We start from the raw sequence: 19,687 nt of genomic DNA on the forward strand, positions 1-19,687 counted from the left end.
AACTTTTTATTTGTACTTAACAGTGCTTTTAATATTGTCATGAGTTTTTAAAATTTGTTTTACAAGCACCTGGTGCAGTACGAGAGGTGACTACTAATATTAATAATGATGCTTCTATTACCATATCATGGAAAGCTCCCTTTTGGAAAGGCGATGAAAATTTAAAATATAAAGTTAAATATAATGGCATTGAAATGATTGTTTCTGAAACTAATTTTAATATAAAGTCCGGTTTCCTAGATAAATCCTATACTGTTGAGGTAAAATAGTTGCATAATTTATGCATTTTCATCATTTCAGTTAATATTAGTATTTATGTTAGAAGTTTGCGTTGTGGTTTCTTTCAGTTTCACTTGAAATAATCAATTATTTCAAGTTTAATACTTTGAGTTTTTTATTATTTGTTTTAGCTTATTTTTTTATTTTGCTTTAGCCAAATAAACTTGTATTGTTGCAATTCTCTTCCAGATTATGGGTATTGTTATTAACAGTGATGGTACCCAGCTCACTGGTCCTGTTCAAAAAACAGTTGTTTTAGTGAAAGGAGGAATTAAACTTGCTGCTCTCGTTGGTATTGCAGGTGGTGCAATTGGGATTATTGTGATTGTTTTAATTCTTGCTGTTATTGTTTGGAGAATAAAGCATCCATTATATTTGCAAGCTGTCAGAATGGAAGATGGTACTGGTGAGTATATTTGGTTTTTTAATGATACAAAAGTGAAAGTTTTTCTTTTAATCAAATGGTACTATGTTCAATCTTAAGTTTGCATCTTTTAATTTGCAAACTCTGAACTTAAAATATTTGTTTAAGTTTTAATTTACCTACTTTTTAAGCATGCTAAAATGTATGGCAGTAAATTTGCCTTAATTTCCTGGGTAGGTTTTTGATGTTTTCTACTTTCAATATAGTTTTTCCTTACTTTAAGCTCCTTTATATAAAATATTATGTTATGTTATATTAAATATTTCAGTTAAAATACCTGGTGGTCATTTCCTGAATCGTGGCAAGTTGTATATTGATCCTAGCACATATAGTGATGTTGATGATGCTGTGCAAGAGTTGGCAAATGAACTTGAAAGCAAAAATCTTAAGATAGGTAGTTTATTGGGTGGAGGAGAGTTTGCCGATGTATATCAAGGAACATTATTTAAGAATACAAAAACTATTGATGTTGCTATTAAAATGTTAAAGGTGAAATTACGTAGATGCTCTTTATATCCAAGCAAATATCTTTTTAATACATGTTTATTTATGATTGTCTAGTTTTTTTTGTACTCAAGGGACAGACATAACTATATGTTATTAAAAGATTTAGTATTGAGCAAATAATAATGGTGGGTTTAAGCTCAAGGCATCAGTTTAAAAAAACAGCCTGTTCTGGAGGGTTTAGAGAAGTGAGAATTTATATGTAAATAAGGAAATACTGCTCCACTTTGTTACAATTTTAAATGCTGAGAAAAACTTCAATAGCAGTTTTGAAACTGATTTATTTTTGGCAAATTAAAGTTGTTAGACTGTTACAAGGAAGTCATAAAATAACTTTAAATCTATTATCCTGATAAACAGTAACAAGCTACAATGCTCAAAAAAAAAAAAAGGGATCAAACAAAAGCAATTCAAAATATATACTGTTATGTTTATATCATTATATCATATGGTAATTTTATTTCACCTTTTAATTTTTTGTTGTTTTGATAACTGAATGGATTTTATAAAATTTACAAAACTTATTGAAAAAATTATTTGGCATGTGTTTTGTTGTTTTAAACTTAACTTTAATAATTTTTCTTTCAATGCTTATAGTATTTTGTAAATGAGTTTTCATTTTTCCAGCATTTTTGTAATATAGTACTTTCTTTCTAAATTCATTCTTATGTAATTTTTGGGTTTTAAAAGGTTGCATTATTTAAATAAATATCTAATTTTAATTTAAGCATGGGGCTTCTAAAAATGACCGCAATGACTTCTTAGGTGAAGCAGCCATATTGGGCCAGTTCACAGATCAGAATGTCATTCTTTTACATGGAGTTATATTTAAAGGTAAATGAAAGAATTTTTTTTTTTTTAAAGCAAAATGTGAATGGAAAGAAGTCTTTTGCATTCATCTTTTATTTCCTGATATTTTAAAATACTATTTCTGTTTTTAAATGGAGAGATTCAGAGTAACTCAATATTATATAGAAGAAGTTGCAACTTGTAATACTAACAGAAAATATTAACTTATGCAAACAACCCATAATAGTTTGATCTATTTTAGAAAAACCAAATCTTATTGTGCTAGAATTCATGGCAAATGGTTCATTGGATAAATTCTTGCAAGTAAGTTTTTTTATTATTATTTTCCACTTGTGAAAGTAGAATAAACTAAATTCACAACTTCACAGGTTTTGGGTTCACACAGCAGACTTGATATTTTGTTACATGTTTCCACTTAATGGGATTCCACCAAAAGGGTTGCAAAACATTGAGTTTGTGGTATGTTTGAGATGATGCCAGCGTTAGATATTTTATAAAAGTTTCTACTTAAACAATTAAGAAAAAATTAAGAAAGTTTCAATGATTAGAAGGAACTTGAGTGCTAAGCATTTTGAAGCCATTCACTTGATAGTTAAAGTTTTAGTAATTAGTTAGATTTACAAATTTATCTTCATGCTTTTTCATGCACTTGCTTTAAGTGGATTCTTCTGCACTGTTCCCCAATTTGACCGCCAGGATAAAAGTTGTGTCACTTGAACAAATTATGGTTTAATGTAACACTTAGGACCATAGAAGTTGTTTTCAATTGCTTTTAAAATCAAAATGACCGTGGTACATAGCTTTTTTTAACTTTTAAAAGTGATTTTTTCTATTTTTAACTATTTTTTTAGGTTTTAATTTTTTTTTGTATAATTATTTATTTTTTACACAACGTGAAAGATTTTATTTAAATCTAATGAACAGACAATTATTAAACAGACAAAAATACATTATACATATATGTAATGCATTATACATATGCTATATATTATATGTAATGCATGATCTTTATATATTCCTTAGCTTTATATAAAATGCTATCCTTATTTGATTGAAAATGAATCTTTAGATATAAAAAAGTATCTACTTTATATATTTATAATAATGTCAACTTCATCAGTGTGTCTACAACAAGTTTGTTGTTGTTGTTGGGTGCAATTTGGAATAAATTCAAAATCTCTACAATATGTAAACAGCACAGTGGAAGAGTTGATGAAATTATACGTGTTTCATGGATATTCAAAACTAATAGAAGATTTTCCAACAAATATATGTTCAAGTTGTCGTAGAAATCTGTATTTGCTCAAGACCGGAAAATATCCAAGAATGGCTTGGGGAGAAAAGATATCCAAGGTAAAGATAATATTTATTTAATTTTTTTTTTAAATAAAGTTATGCAATGGAGGTAATATATTTGTAATACTAATAATTAATCTTAGAGTTTTTATTCTGTTTCTATTTTTTTAAATTAAATTTATATTTATAACAAAGTTTTTTGGAATAATATTAGTTTTTAAGAATAATGGAACATCAAATTAGTTTAATGAGTTAATTTTGAAATTATATGTTTAAACAAATGCATTAATATTTATATAAATTATATTTTCAAGATTGATTGGACAAAAAAAACAGGCAGGGGGTAATTCCATGTAAAAGTGGGACAAAAAATTGAAATTTTTCAGTCACCCTCTCAGATTTTCTTTAAATTTTAACCAGTGGTACCTATTAATGAAACATGAAAAAATGCAAAATTTGAACTCCCAAATCCAAACGGTTCAAAAGTTATGACATTTTGAAATTCAGCCTAAAACGTTCATTTTTTTACGAAGTCTGCCATTATGGATTTTGTAGTTGTACTTTTAATTGAATAATTTAAGATCTAGTGGAAGAATGTGGCTAAAAATTGGTACCTGACCATTTTTGAGGGTGCTGAATTCAAAAATGTAGATAAAATAGACAAGCTTAAATTTTTTGATAGTTTTTATTTTATTTTAAAATGACCAGTCAAATTTTTTGTTTTGTTACCATGGGTTGCGCTTTCATTAATTCCCGGAGTTGCCCAAGTCTCATGGATTCGATTTTTTTTTCAAATGAATTAGTTGATCCTAGGCTATCTTTATAAAAAAGATGGTTTTGGTTTCTTAAAGTATAATAAAGATATGTCATTTTGAAATTTAGACAAAAAATTTCTTTATTTGGCCGCTATTCTGTATTATAGATTTTATAGCGATACTTTTTGTGTGAATAATTTAAGTTCTAGTACAGAAATATGACTGAAAATTGGTACCTGACCATTTTTAAAGACGTTGAATACAAAGATGAAGAGAAATTAATCCAATTCCTAATATTTTAGAATAACTTTTGAATTTTAAAATGGTATAATATTACTTAACCATAAAACGGGGTAATATTTTCACAAACTGCCTGACTCAATTGTTCAATTGTGGTGTGTAAAAACAGTTTATTAAGGTTGGTTTTGATATATAAATAAAGTTTTGTGATGTCAATTATAATGAAAAATATAGTTTTGCAACGCCTTCTGTGATATATAAATATAGCTTTTGGACGTCAGTTATGTCGTCTAAATTTAGTTTTGAAACAACAGTTAACAATAACAAATTTCAATGAAAAAAATTATTTTAACTTTAGATTAAATAATTATTAAATCTTGTTTGGTAATTCAGTTTCTTAGTCATGGCAAACAGCCAACAGTGCTCCATTGGAATCAACCTAGAAAGTGAATGTCATCTCACAACATATACATCGTTGCTGGGTATTGAACCTTTTGAAGATATTCCTGAATATGAAAGAGAAATATTAATGTGGAGGACTGGGCTCTCAATGATAAATGTCAAACAAACAACTTGTCTCCATCATAAACATGTTTATTTGAACCGTTATACAACTAAATTAACACGGTGCTGCAATCCATTTAATACGCATAACAAAGTTATAAAAGGTATTTACAGTAATCATAACTTTCAGTTTTCTGAAAATGTTGTGAGTTACAATAATGAAATTATTGGCAGCCAAATTCTATTTTAGCTATATTTAACCTTTTAGCTGACTTCTGAAAGTGCACTATTAAATTCCTTGCAACTTTAAACTTTTTAAGGTTTTATTAAAATTTTTATACATATTAAAAGAGCTCTTCCCTTTTTTTAGGTAGTCTTCGTGAAATCAACTTGGATACAGCAAAGTACCTATGCAGTAAAGGCAAATTCGTAGTTCCAGGTGAAAAACTTTGTCCACAATGCAGACATAAATTAGCATCAAGTGAAGAATCAGAAGAGAACAAGTTGGAGATAAAATTAACTGAAGATAATATGGAAAAAGAAATTATAATGGAATCAACAAGATCATTACTCAACAGTACTTTATGCGAACTTGAAGTGTCTCCTCTAAAAGTTCATTTTCCCAAAACCTCTAACAAGCCTTCAATTGGAAAGAGAAAGATAAAGCAAGTTGAAGAAGCAGTTATTAAGAAGCTTGCAACTGCTCTGGATGTAACCGAATCCGATCTTGTTGCACCAAAAAATGAAGTTCTAAAGGAAATTCAAACCACAGCTGGCGATCTAGACTTCCTTGTAGAATGCATGAAAGAAAAACTTAAGGTTTCTAACAGAAGGCAGCAACTTCAAATTTTGACATTAACCCCAAAATCTTGGTCTATCAGAAAAGCAGCAAAAGAGTTTTCAGTTTCAAAACACAACATTCAAAATGCAATGTTTTTACGCGACCAAAAAAGGGACCAAAGCATACCCTGATGTGGTTGAACGGCATCGAACAGTAAAGATGTTATAGAACTTGTAAAGCTTTTTTATTGTGACGATGAGTATTCAAGGCAAATGCCAGGTAAATAAGACTGTAAGTGTTGGGGAAAGAAAATACATGTCAAAAAAATTGATTTTGTGTAACTTAAGGAGCTCTATGTGGCATATATGACAAAGTACGCAGGCCATAAAATTGGTTTTTCTAAATTTTGCAGTCTTCGGCCTAAATGGTGCATCCTTGCTGGTCCAAAAGGTACACATTCTATAGGCCTTGAAACATCTTACCATGAAATCATTGAAAAGATTATCTGCAGCAGAAAATCTAAAGTTTGCATGGTTCACCGATGCAATAGTTGTCCTGGCATACAAGCTGCCCAAAATTATTTCCAGCAGTACCTCACACAAAATGATGATCCAAAAGAGCAATAAGACAGTGATGAAAATGAACAGTCAGTGGATTTCAAACAGTGGACAACAACAGATAGAACTGAACAATTAACAATAAAACTTCCATTAAATAAATTCATAGAGCTCCTGTGTGAAAAACTTGATAATATTACTTCTCATTCATTTATAGCAAAATCACAATCTAGCTATCTAAAGCATCTCAAAGAAACAATTAGTATTGATGAGGCTATTGTACTGGCAGATTTTGCAGAGAATTACACTTTTGTAGTACAAGGCGAGATACAGAGTTACCATTGGAGCAAGAGTCAATGTTCCCTTCATCCAGTTGTCATCTACTACAAGAAAGTGAACTTGGAAATATCTTCTTTTTGTGTAATTTCAGATGATTTGAACCATGATGGATTTATCAATGAAGTTATGCATAAAACCATTAATCATATAAAAACTCATATTTGTCCCACAATTACAAAATTTCATTATTTTTCTGATGGCTGTGCAGGGCAGTATAAGATCTGCAAACATTTTTACAATTTATGTCACCACGCTCAAGATTTTTCTGTTCGTTGCATCTGGAATTTCTTTGCAACAAGCCATGGTAAATCTCCATGCGATGGAATAGGTGGCACTGTTAAAAGGCTTGTTGCAACAGCTAGCTTGCAGAGTCCAACCACAGGTCATATAATGTCTTCTCAAGCAATGTTTGAATACTGTCAAAAGTCAATCAGTGGGATTACGTTTGTGTACTTCACTGCTGAAGAAATGGAGCTAGTAAGAAACAAACTTACTCAGAGACTTTTAATAGCAACCACTATTCCTGGGACAAGAAGTTTCCATCAATTTATACCATCTTCTCATTCAATAATAAAAATGAAAAGGGTATCCGATGATGATGATTTTGCTCTTACATTTGACTTCCTCAAAAAACAAAAATATGAAATTATTAAAATTGACAATGTTATGATGTCACAATACCTATTTTGCAAATACGACGATTTTTACTGGCTTGGTATGGTTTCTGAAGTTGATAAAGAGAATGATGATTTTATGGTAAAGTTTATGCATCCACATTATCCAAGTCGGTCGTACTACTGGCCAAAGCGGGATGATAATTGCTGGGTGCCAAGAATGAATGTAATTTCTCTTGTTAAAACACCTTCAGCATCTTCTGGGCGTCAGTACCATATCTCAAAAGAAGATGAAACTCTATTTGAACAAGTTTTATCTTTTCAGTGAAAGTTAATTAATATTTTACTTTCATTGTTTAAATGATATAAACTTCAATTTTAGTTATACTTGGTTATTCCTTTTCATTTTTATTTTTGAGCTTTTTTCAATAAAGCAGGTTTTTTTAATATTTTTCAAAAAAGTTTGCATTTTAGTTTCTTATTTTTTAACACAACATTTGAACATGTAACCTAAAATTTTAGCATGCAACAAATATTTTGAAATAATACCTAATTATTAAAATAATAAAAAAAGAAATCATTTTTTCAATTTGCTGCATAGTAAATTATATTTTCATGTATACTTTTGAAAATATTGATCATAAATATGCAAGTTATGCCAAGCAATAGAATTTTTTTTTTTCTGTCAGAGACCTAAACTTTTCAAAAACATCTTATTTCACAATGAGAGTAAGGCAACTCCAGAAATAAGCGAAATGCAAATTATGGTCACAAGAAAAAAAAAGGACTGTTGACATTTTAAAATTCAAAAATTGTTCTAAAATATTAGGAACTGGATTAATTTCTCTTCATCTTTGTATTCAACGTCTTTAAAAATGGTCAGGTACCAATTTTCAGTCATATTTCTGTACTAGAACTTAAATTATTCACACAAAAAGTATCGCTATAAAATCTATAATACAGAATAGCGGCCAAATAAAGAAATTTTTTGTCTAAATTTCAAAATGACATATCTTTATTATACTTTTAGAAACCAAAACCATCTTTTTTATAAAGATAGCCTAGGATCAACTAATTCATTTGAAAAAAAAATCGAATCCATGAGACTTGGGCAACTCCGGGAATTAATGAAAGCGCAACCCATGGTAACAAAACAAAAAATTTGACTGGTCATTTTAAAATAAAAAAAAAACTATCAAAAAATTTAAGCTTGTCTATTTTATCTACATTTTTGAATTCAGCACCCTCAAAAATGGTCAGGTACCAATTTTTAGCCACATTCTTCCACTAGATCTTAAATTATTCAATTAAAAGTACAACTACAAAATCCATAATGGCAGACTTCGTAAAAAAATGAACGTTTTAGGCTGAATTTCAAAATGTCATAACTTTTGAACCGTTTGGATTTGGGAGTTCAAATTTTGCATTTTTTCATGTTTCATTAATAGGTACCACTGGTTAAAATTTAAAGAAAATCCAAGAGGTGACCGAAATGACTGTCCCACTTTTACATGGAATTACCCCAGGATGAATGTTCAAAATAAATCTGAACCAGAAACAGAAATGAAAACTAAAAAGATTTAATGTTCTGACTGTTTTTCTAGCATCGGAGCAGGGTTACCACATCAGTGTGGGAAAGAAACAGCTGTTTCTAATCTTATAAGTTTAGCTTTTGATCTTGGTTATCTTCAAGCTGAACAAGTTGCAGCAGGAATACTTAAGAGAAAAATGGAAACTGACAAAATAGCATATGGATCCAACTTTTACATATCAACAAGAGAAAAACCAATAACTATAAAGGTTGATACCCCTGAAAACAAAACTGATAGGTAATCTATTAGACAATTATCTGTTCAAATTGTTCAAGAATTGCAAATTACTTTAGAACTCTCACTAAATAAAACAAAAGATATGATAGCATTTCTAAGGAAAGGTATGGATAAAAGATCATCCATTGAATCAAATATCTTTGAAAAACTAAATGAAATCAAAGAATCCATCTTAAAATTTTATGAAGTTGAAAAGGTAATGGATTATATAAGTATTGACTAATTACAAAGTACCAAAGAAAAATATTTAAAATAATTGTTATTTAGATTGAGTTCTTGGCACCAAATGAATCTGTTCATCGTAGAGATGTTGTATTTGTCCAAGTAACATCAAGTTTCATTTTAAATATAATTGAACAGCAGAAAATGGATTCATTTAGTACTCTTGTACATATTTCTTTAGACTCAGGGGGTTCATTCTTGAAAGTTATTGTAAATATATTTGATCCTGAAGATAATAATGTAAACTCTGGAAGGTTTCTAAACAGTGAAGTTCAAAGATGCTAGATACTTGGAATCACAGAAAATGCTCCAGAATCAAATTATAATTTATGACTTATTCTAGAAAAACTAAACTTGCAGAATGTTCAATTCAATAAAGCCTTTGATTTAAAATGCGCTAATTCAGTATTTGGTTTATCATCTCATGCTGGTTTGAGAGCATGTCTTTGGTGCGAGAGGCTCTCAACAACAGAGTCAGGAAAATTGAGATCTCTTGAAAGCCTGGATTATTGGTACTCCAAATATGCTGAGACTGGATTCAACAAGGCCCTTATGAAAGATTGTATGAATGTAATAAATCCCAGAGTTATCTACTTAAAAGAAGATCCTAAAACTTTAATACAGTAGCTTGTCGCTCCACCAGAACTACACCTTATGATAGGATTTGTTTCATTACTAGGAACTCTTTTATTAAATCTATGGCCTGGTTTTGATGAGTGGTTGAAATCAAAAAATATTATTCAAAGAGGTTACCAAGGCAGAGGTTGGGATGGCAACAATTTAAATGCTATCATGAATTAGAGCTTGCCATTAAAAACACTCATTATCATCTCTTTCCCTTTTTTGAATGTCTTAAAAACTTCAGATCTGTTAAAGATGCGTGCTTTGGTAACACTTTAGAAACTGGAATTGAAGAATCTATCTCCAAGTTAAAGAACTCGTTTATCTCTACACAAGAGCTAGCTTTAATCTTTGGTAAAAAACTAAGTTTGACTAGGAAAATTCATATTATTTTGTGCCATGTAGTTCCATTGGTCAAGTATCATAGATGCGGCTTAGGAAGATATGCTGAACAATGTGGTGAATCAATACATGCCAAGTTTAAATCAACCTGGTCTAGATATAAAAGAAGTGAAGGACATTCAGAGCATAGTGATACACTTTTGTTAAACATTTTGGAGGAAGTAGAATAACCTAATGTGTGTGTGTAATAAAACACGCACATTAGGAGAGTTTAAAAATAGAACTTTTTATTTATTGTTTGACTATACTATTACTTGGTTAAAAAATGACAATTAAAATAATGACGAAATAAAAACTGATATTTTTTTAAAATTGTGATTTTAGCGCCAAAAAATGATGGTAGACTTATTGCTCCTCCAACTTTTGACGCATAGTTAAATAAGGCAACCAACTATAGTTTATTTTTCCTGAAATATCTATAATGGTTGGTTGCCCCCACTCTTATGCAGACCATAGTAGCCCCTATTTCTGACTACTATTTTAATCCTTTAAAATAGCCAAGAAAATTTAAAAAAACTATGTACCACGATCATTTTGATCTTAAAAACAATTGGAAATAACTTCTATGGTCCTAAGTGTTGTATTAAACCATAATTTGTTTGAGTGACACAACTTTTATCCTGGTGGTCAAATTGGGGAACAGTGTCTGTTTCTTGTTAAATCTTTTAAATAATTTTAATAAATTATTGCAGGAAAATGATATGCAGTTTACTATGCTTCAACTTCTTGGTATGGCACGTGGGGTAGCAAGTGGAATGAAGTGTCTCTCAGAAATGGGGTTTATACATAGAGTAAGTTTAAGATGTAAAAAGAAAAAGTTCTACATACAATATTTTTACATTTATGTTCTCATATTTTTATGCACAGCACTTTTTTGATGAGCTTTTTTAATGAATTTTTGTTTGATTATGTATTTTTATCTTAGTTCTTTTTTTAATTAAAAGGATCTTGCTGCACGTAACATTTTAGTTGATGAAGCTTTTTGCTGCAAAGTGGCAGATTTTGGAATGAGTCGAAAACTAATTATTGATGATACTTATGATACAAAGGTTTACTTATTGGTTTACTTATCGGTTTACTGTTTTTCATGTTTAAATGTTTAACTATCATGTTTCAAAAATTAATTTTATTAAAATTTAAAATATAAAAATTACTAATTGCTAAGAAATATTAGGGTGGTAAAATTCCTGTTCGATGGACAGCACCTGAATCTATTCAGTTTAAAAAATTCACAAGTGCCTCTGATATTTGGTCCTATGGTGTGCTTTTATGGGAAATTATGTCCTATGGAGAGAGACCTTATTGGGACTGGGGAAACTATGAGGTAATTCATTTTTAAAGCAAATTAAATGGGGATTGATGTCAATCTTTCAAATAAAATATTTTTGACAATTGAAAACAGCAGTGGGTCATTGTCTACTTTTTTTTACTTTTGAGAAAAAGGGAACTTCGTGTTTTAAGACTTCAGTAGTCTTTAATGTTAAAAATTTTAAAACATATTTACCTGATAATGGTGATAATTTTGCTTGTATATTGTCAGAAGTAATAGTTAATCACCAGTATATGATGAAAAGGACACAAATGCAAAAATTTATGAAATTGGACATCTGGATTTTTCCTGTGTAGTCTTCAATAATGGTTTGTTTTATTATCAATTATGGTTTGTGTTACTTATTTGTTGATGTTCAACTTTCTCAGTTATTTGATTGTAGGTTGTTGAGAGAGTTAGTTCTGGATACAGATTACCTCCTTCTATGGTTTGTTATTTGTCTCTTTTACTCTGATATTTCGAATACATACATACATCCAATCCAATCCAATCCAATAAAGCAAAAGTAATAAATTAAGAATCATTATGAGAACTGATTTGGTTGAGTTCATTTCACACATTCTGTGTGAATTTTCAAAATTTTCACACATTCTATGTGAAAAATCTTGAAAATTCTCTAAAGGTTGCACATTAGCATTAAGTTTTAAGATATTTATTGACTAAATTATTTTCAGAAGCTGATCAAATTACATATTCTGACTCTAAGAATTTGTTGAAGACTATTCTAAAATAAAGATAGTTGTAATTTAGCCAATCCTACATAGTACTTCCAGCTTTTCAGCCAATCAGGAGAGACTGAATGGCAATATTATACCAACAGCTGTGTCTTAAGTTCACATCGATCAACTCTCTATTATAGTCTCTGGTCTGTGTGTAAAGCAACTGCTTACTGTTGCATAAAAACCCAACAGAAAGAACACTCCAAAGCAAATCCAGTTGTTACCACCTTAGAAGAATGGGACTTGGCAGAGAAAATTATTAGTTTGTCAACTGCCTCAAATACTGGACAAAAGAATGGGGCATGCATTCTAATTGTAGCAAAACCTTAACAGGACTTACTGTATTTTTCATATCATTATCACATCTTGTAGTTGGTAATTGAAGCTGTCTTTTCAGTTCTCATTGGACCAAGTTAGGGTCTAGACATTCTCTTTTTCAAAAGATTGCAGGCACAAGTTGAACACATTGATGAGTCCCATTTTCAGACAGGTGCAGATATTGAAGAAGTGTTTCAACTGATAGGAGATCAAAAATCTAATATTCTGGTAAAAATTGTACTTGAATATCAAAAACAACTTGAGATGATTATCAAGCTGCTGGATATTTCAATAATTTTTCTTGGTAATCCCTCATGAGTAATACATTTTCAAGCCAATCAGAATGATGGGTGGCAAAATTATTTTACTCATTAAAGACCTGGATGTTTTATATCCAGTTTAAACTAGAATGAAAAGAGCAAGGGCTCTCTGCGTGTCTTTACTCCCAAAGTTTACCGGAAGTCTTGGAAACACACTATTTAACAATTTGTCTAGTTAATTGTGGTCCTTGTCTGAGGAGTTAGTGACCTTGGCTTTCACTGAGCAAGAAATACAAGATAACATGAAGAGACCAATAGTGGTTGCACTCAGCAAAGACGGAGATGAAGAGCCATCTAAATTTACACAGAGGGATGACTGTGTCAATAAGTGCTTGGCTGACTTTGTATCTATGAACACATACACTTCTTTCAAAAACAAAAAAATGGTTCAGAAGTTCTTTAATGAAGTTCCTAGCACAGGTAAGGATCAAATAGGCTATCCAGTCAGCTAGAATATTGGTGCAAGTTATTGGGGTCACTAATTAAAGTGCAGAGTGGCTCATATTCAAGAATATAACCACCTCATAACATGTAATAAAGGTCAGCTTTAGACATGTCTTATCTGATTATAGACATGTCTTATCTGATTATGTTAAGAGCACAATACGGGATCGAGAAATGAGGCTGTGAGCATTTGCGATGAGCTGTTGAGACAAAAAGTGATTATGTTAAGAGCACACAAATAATTGGAAATCAATGAGTGAATTTAGTTCTGTTAATAATAGTAATAATAATAATAATAATAATAATAATAATAATAATAATAATAATAATAATAATAATAATAATAATAATAATAATAATAATAATAATAATAATAATGATAATAGTAATAATAATAATAATAATAATAATAATAATAATAATAATAATAATAATAATAATAATAATAATAATAATAATAATAATAATAATAATAATAATAATAATAATAATGATAATAGTAATAATAATAATAATAATAATAATAATAATAATAATAATAATAATAATAATAATAATAACAATAACAATAATAGTAATAATAATAATAATAATAGTTTGATAAATTATAATACTCTGTTATTTATCTCTTAAAGAAAAAACTATAATCCATCTTATTAAGGAATAACAATTTAATAAGAAAATAGGAGAACTTATTACGCATGTGCAACCTTTAAATATAGATTAATCTTTAAAGTATTTCATACAGGTGATTTCTTACAACTAAAACTGGTTCTGTTATGCTTAAAAAACTTGTTAACTTAGGACCACCCTCATCTATATATATATATATATATATATATATATATATATATATATATATATATATATATATATATATATATATATATATATATATATATATATATATATATATATATATATATATATATATATATATAAATTTGTTTGCAATGCTATTTATTTTGTTTTGTTTATAATTTCCACTTAGTTTGTGAAAATTTATGAATACAATCTCAGGGTTGTCCAAAGGTTGTGCATAATCTCATGTTGGAATGTTGGAATAAAGATAGAACAAAGCGACCAAAGTTTTCCAATGCAGTTGTTTTACTTGAAAGTTGGATACGAAATCCAGAACTACTAACAGAAATGGCTGCTTCTGTTGTAACAAAGAGGTAGATTCTTGTGTAATTTGTAGAAATCGAAAATTATTTTGAAACTATTTGAGGTTTTAAATAATCTCGAGTAATTTCTAACTAATGCTGATATTTTTGTTTTCTAAACATTTAGTGATGAAAAACTCGATTACACAGTTTTACAGACAATTAACAAATGGTTGGAAGCTATTGGAATGAGCAAGTATTCTGGAAACTTCATTGAAAACGGTTTTGCAACCCCTCGACAAATATTGAATTTTTCTTTTGAAGACCTACTGCAGTTAGGTATTGAACCAATCGGTCATCGCAAGAAAATCTACAAAGCCATTCAAAACACTAAAATTCAGGTTGGTTATCATCAATGGCCTTTTTTAAATGTTTAAAGTTTAGTTTTTTCTCACTATTTCAACTTTTATGTTTTTATTATATAATTTTACATAAAACTTACATTTATATGTAGATTGAGGCTGTAAAAAGCAACAAAAACGCAATAATCGCAGGTTGAGATAAGTGAACCTTCTTTTGGATTTTTAAAATTTTTCTATTTAGTATTTATATATAGTATAATATATATCAGATAGTATATACATAATATAATATATTTTATTTTATTAGATTTGTTGCAATAAAAATATGTTAATTTTTATTTAGTATAACAAATTATTTCAAATGTTTTTCAGATTTAATTTTTCATGAACTTTTTATTTTGCAAAATGATGTGTTTATATTTTGTTATAATAGATTTTAGATAAAAATTATTGTAAATGATTACTAAAGTTGTAACACAGTTGAAATATTTTTAGTGGTTTTTCAAGTAACAGTTTATATTTTTTTAAGGTTTTTTGAGTAAACTGCTGTAAAGTATCATTTGATAGATTTTATTAGAAATTAACAGTTATAAGACGTTTTAATCTTTTTCTTTTTTTACACACGAACGAGTTAATAGAAAAAAAATCTCAGCTTCAAACATTCTGAAAGAGATTCTCAATAACTTTCTTAATGTGGGTTTCTAATATCTAAGTAACCATCTATGTTAAAGAGGGTTACTTTTTTGTATAAGAATTTAATTATAAAAACATTATACATGCTTGATTTTTGTTCTTAGCTTATTAACACATTTATTGCTATTGTTTAAACAAAAAAACAAAGAAAAAAATGTTGGAAGAGATGAACTTGACAGCAACTCGTTTTGGCCTGGCTCCATACTTGATCTTAATAGAAAAGATTTTTAATGATTTGTTGGCCTCATAGGATTTCAACATCCTATACATGTTCGTATATTCGTAGCTTCTGTCCTCTTTGAAGTAAAAGCATAATAAATTTTGTCCATAGTTTATAATAAAGAAACAGGGAATAAATTCTTTAGTTAAAAATTAAACGTTTTTTCGTTTTAACTTGGAAACCACTGAAAAACATTTCTTTTCTTAAATTTTCCTGGTGTCTACTTTTTTCTCGAAATTGTTTTTATTTATCTTCTACAACATCAAATATTTTCAAACCGATGCAAAAATCATCCCACCTATGTGTGAATATGTACATCCCTGTAATAATATAGAACAGCATTTTTTGTCTGCAACCGTTCTATTTTAGTTGCACACCAATCGCATACTTATTGAGTTTATTGAGTTTTGACTGTTTGTCAAGAAATTTCTTTCTCTGGACTTAACATGGAACTTCTTTTGTTGATAAATTTTAATCCATATTTTTTGGTTACTTGACATGTCAAATAACCAAAAAATGTTAATTAGGCATGGTAATCATGATTTTCTATGCAGCATAATAATATTTGATTTGTGTCCTTTTCTGATTTGATAATCGTGATTTTTTACTTCCATAACCTTTGTTACATGATTTCCATAACCCTTGTTATATGATTTTAATATTTTAGTATTTTAAATTTAAATGATCGAAGCCTAAATCCCCAACCTTAGTTTGTGCTCACGGACTTCTTCTCATAACAAAAATTAAAATAGTATTTACTCCAGTTTTGTTTTAAAAAAGCATTTTATTTTTCGATGAAATGGGTGAATCTGATGGCATTGATATAACAATATTTATGCTCGCCTCAATGTTTGTGAGTAACAAGTCTCCATGAGCACTAATTTGTAGTTAGTTTTTTTTTTTCGTTATGAGTTTTTATGATGATGCAGGATTTAAAATTGGTACCTGTTTCTATAACCAGATTTTCTTTTTTTTTTTAATATAAAGGATGATCAATCTAAAAGTTTTATTTCTTTTTAATCAAAAAAAAAAAAACACCTTTATTTAAAAATTCAAAAATTAGCCATTAAGTGTTGATAGAAAAATCTTCGTCTCATTTTTAGATTCTCCTCTCTCCAAACTTTGTTAATTTAGAAAAGGTTTTGCTACAAACGCAGATATGCTTTTTCTTCTAATTAAATTTAATTAGTCACCTGATCAATTTATTGTAAACTTGTATTTTGTATTTTATGCATATTTTACTGAGGACATAAAGATGACGGTTTAAGATGGCTCCCAATTAACTTATTGCAATTTATTTTTATTTACACAATTATCTTACTTTATATATAAAAGTTTTCCTGAACCCCTTGACGTTGTTTAAGACCTTGAAATTAATTTTAATTTCCACAGAACTTTGAACTGGTGTCAAGGGGTCCGTTGGAACCACTTTGAAAGTAACCGATCTAAGCATTTAAAACTATCAATTATTCTTGATGCAATTTTATCTTAACTTTATATTTCTCCAAGTAGCTCAGATAAAGTAAATTATAGCTAATTATGTTAGCTTTCTTGTGATAAAATTATAACTTTTGTGACTTTAAATATTCATGGTCAAAACAAAATTGGAGTGGGGATAAATAGCAAACATATTCCACGTTGAATTTAGAAAGACCAAAAAGTAAATAAAGTAATTACAGTGCGTACGCTTTTTGCGGCAAAATTTAACATCATTTTTAGTCAATTTCTTTGAGAAAAAGTTATTATTATACAGAATTCTGGATGAACAAAAGATTATTATAAATATTTTCTCGTACAAAAAGGTGTTGGTTTTTCTTAAGCTTGTTAATAGCCAGGATGTAAAATTCTTTGGAAATCCTACAGGATTTCTATAGACTTGAAAGTCTTTGGAAATCCTACAGGATTTCTATAGACTTGAAAGTCTTTGGAAATCTTTAAGATTCATATAGAATCGTAAACACTTTTAAAATGTTACAGAACTTTTTGATCAAGAAAGCTTTCTCACGATAAAATGAGATTACACAAAATATTGAAAGCAGAGCTTTCTTGTGTTTATGCAACATTTTGAGGTGCGTCATGCTTAGTTGGGAGGGTATTTATATTTTCGCTTCGAGTTGGAAAACATTGGGAAACATTGAAGTTAAGCACGGCTTATGAAAGCTTTAAAAAAAGTTGATAGAAGAAGAGAGAATTTTTTTTTTTTTTAATTTTTTTTTAAATTTATTTTCTTCATAATATAAAATAAAGAGAAAAACCTTTTAACAAATTTAATTGCTGTACTTGATATGTCCGAAAAGAAGACTTGAATTGTTTTGACATTCCCTAAAAAATCGTAGAAATTTAGAAAATATATCCATTACATCGGAGAAGGGTATATCTTAAATGTATGCCACTTGTTATTTTAAATTTTCTGCATTAAAGTTGAAATTAAAAGTATTTTTATATAGTGCTTTTAACAATAAAAGGGAAAAATGTTAAACGAAAAATTAAAAAAATTTCGAAAAAAGTCAAAGAGGATCATAGAAAACTTTTCGGGTATGGAAGTGGACAATATGCGTTAGGAAGCCCGAAAGAATATCAAAATAAGTAATTTTACCAAATTTGAGTGTTGAAAAATAAATAATTTTACCAATTTTGAGTCTTGAAGTGCTAGGTGCAAAAATTGAAAAAAGCAAAGATAATTAATATTATTAATGAATGTTCATAGAGTAGACCTTTCATCAACATTTGTTTTTTTACCAAAATTTTATTTTGAATAAAAAAAAGTTTTGTTAGAAGTTTGAGGTTATGTAGAGAAAGACTATATTTAATTAAGCACCAAGGAAAAACCTATATTCTGGACAATTTTTAAATGTGCATGGAAGATATTAACTCTTTAAACAGATTTAATTGGACGATTTTTCAAACTGGATCCATTACACTTTAGATTTCTAAGAACAATAAGACTTTCTTAGGAAATGTAACCTTTCAGAACATCTTTTTTATGGACTTAATTGAATATAGGAGGTTGAGTGAGCTAAGATCTTTTTACCTACGCAATGAAGCTCCGTACTTTCATTTACAGCAGCCCCCTGCTTGCCGTGAGGCTATGTTTAAGACAGACAGGATATACTTATTGATGCTTCAACTCGCCAATAAAAAACTGACCTTGATGAATAGAAGAGAAAACGTAAACCATAGTGCCATTTCATGTTTCTTTTTCACATTCTTTGGTTTCTCAAGACATCAACCATATAGATGTTATCTAACGGTCTTAAGGTTATTAAAGTTGCTGAAGTGTGGAAGAATACAATGAAATGTTAGAAAATGTCTTAAGAACTCCTTCTCAGCCATACATGGTACTTAGCAGAAAGTATTATTGTGCCACTTGCATACCCAAATGTAGATGACGAGGGACATTAATGGTACAGAAACTGATGAATTATCACTAGAGGATATATCTTACACAGATGTAATAAAACCAGACATCGGTGTATATCAGATAACATAATCATTGACAAAAACCCTCAGCTTTAAGAGTTAGTTGGGAAAAATAACTAGTACCTGATTTTTATCCTTGATCTTAGCAAATAATATCTTATTTTCTGATAGTACATTTTTGGATCTTCATCCTAGTTTTAAGTTTTACAAGTATATTATCTCAAATATCCAATATATAAAACGATTACGCGGAGAGAAATATCCGTCTAGTTTAAGACTTTAATGACAAATGATTACATTTAAGTTTTCATTTGGTCTTATTCACATTTTAGCCTGTCTATCAAGTTTTTAAAAAATCTTTTCAAAACTTTCACATTTAATACCTTCTCGCTTACTCAGTTTATGCCCAAAACACGTTTATAAACCCCCCCTTTGTGAAAATTTTTTTTCGTGCAAGTTATGAACAACCGTTGTCTAGGATGATGGAATAACGCTATTACTGTTGCTTCTAAATCCAAAATACATCTTCGCTTTCATATTTACATATTACAATTATTCGCTTATTCGCTAGCTCAATTAAT

General features: G+C 29.0%; 1 protein-coding gene and 1 pseudogene across 3 annotated transcripts in view; both read left to right on the top strand.

Moving 5' to 3' along the window:
* The window catches only part of LOC145185303 (ephrin type-B receptor 3-like), a 30,676-nt gene extending 15,429 nt beyond the window's left edge, over positions 1-15,247 (top strand). Inside the window, exons 4-15 of one of the 2 annotated variants that reach the window (XM_090097645.1) lie at positions 67-260; positions 469-685; positions 972-1,192; positions 1,936-2,041; positions 2,259-2,320; positions 10,870-10,968; positions 11,122-11,226; positions 11,352-11,501; positions 11,890-11,934; positions 14,329-14,483; positions 14,599-14,812; positions 14,926-15,247. In XM_090097645.1, coding sequence (XP_089953771.1) covers positions 67-260; positions 469-685; positions 972-1,192; positions 1,936-2,041; positions 2,259-2,320; positions 10,870-10,968; positions 11,122-11,226; positions 11,352-11,501; positions 11,890-11,934; positions 14,329-14,483; positions 14,599-14,812; positions 14,926-14,970 — 1,613 coding nt within the window. In that variant the 3' untranslated portion in view covers positions 14,971-15,247. The remainder of the gene's footprint in view (positions 1-66; positions 261-468; positions 686-971; positions 1,193-1,935; positions 2,042-2,258; positions 2,321-10,869; positions 10,969-11,121; positions 11,227-11,351; positions 11,502-11,889; positions 11,935-14,328; positions 14,484-14,598; positions 14,813-14,925) is intronic. The other variant, XM_090097646.1, reaches the window with a different exon arrangement.
* LOC145188662 (uncharacterized) lies at positions 4,587-7,534 on the top strand (annotated as a pseudogene). The gene is made up of 2 exons (XR_016456075.1): positions 4,587-4,976; positions 5,183-7,534. The product of XR_016456075.1 is annotated as an uncharacterized LOC145188662 (transcript).
* Positions 15,248-19,687: the final 4,440 nt, after the last annotated feature.

This window comes from Hydra viridissima, unplaced genomic scaffold (genome assembly GCF_058129835.1).
Source record: "Hydra viridissima isolate aposymbiotic clone 2 unplaced genomic scaffold, HvirCarnegie_v1 scaffold_9, whole genome shotgun sequence".
In the NCBI taxonomy this organism is placed as follows: Eukaryota; Metazoa; Cnidaria; class Hydrozoa; order Anthoathecata; family Hydridae; genus Hydra; species Hydra viridissima.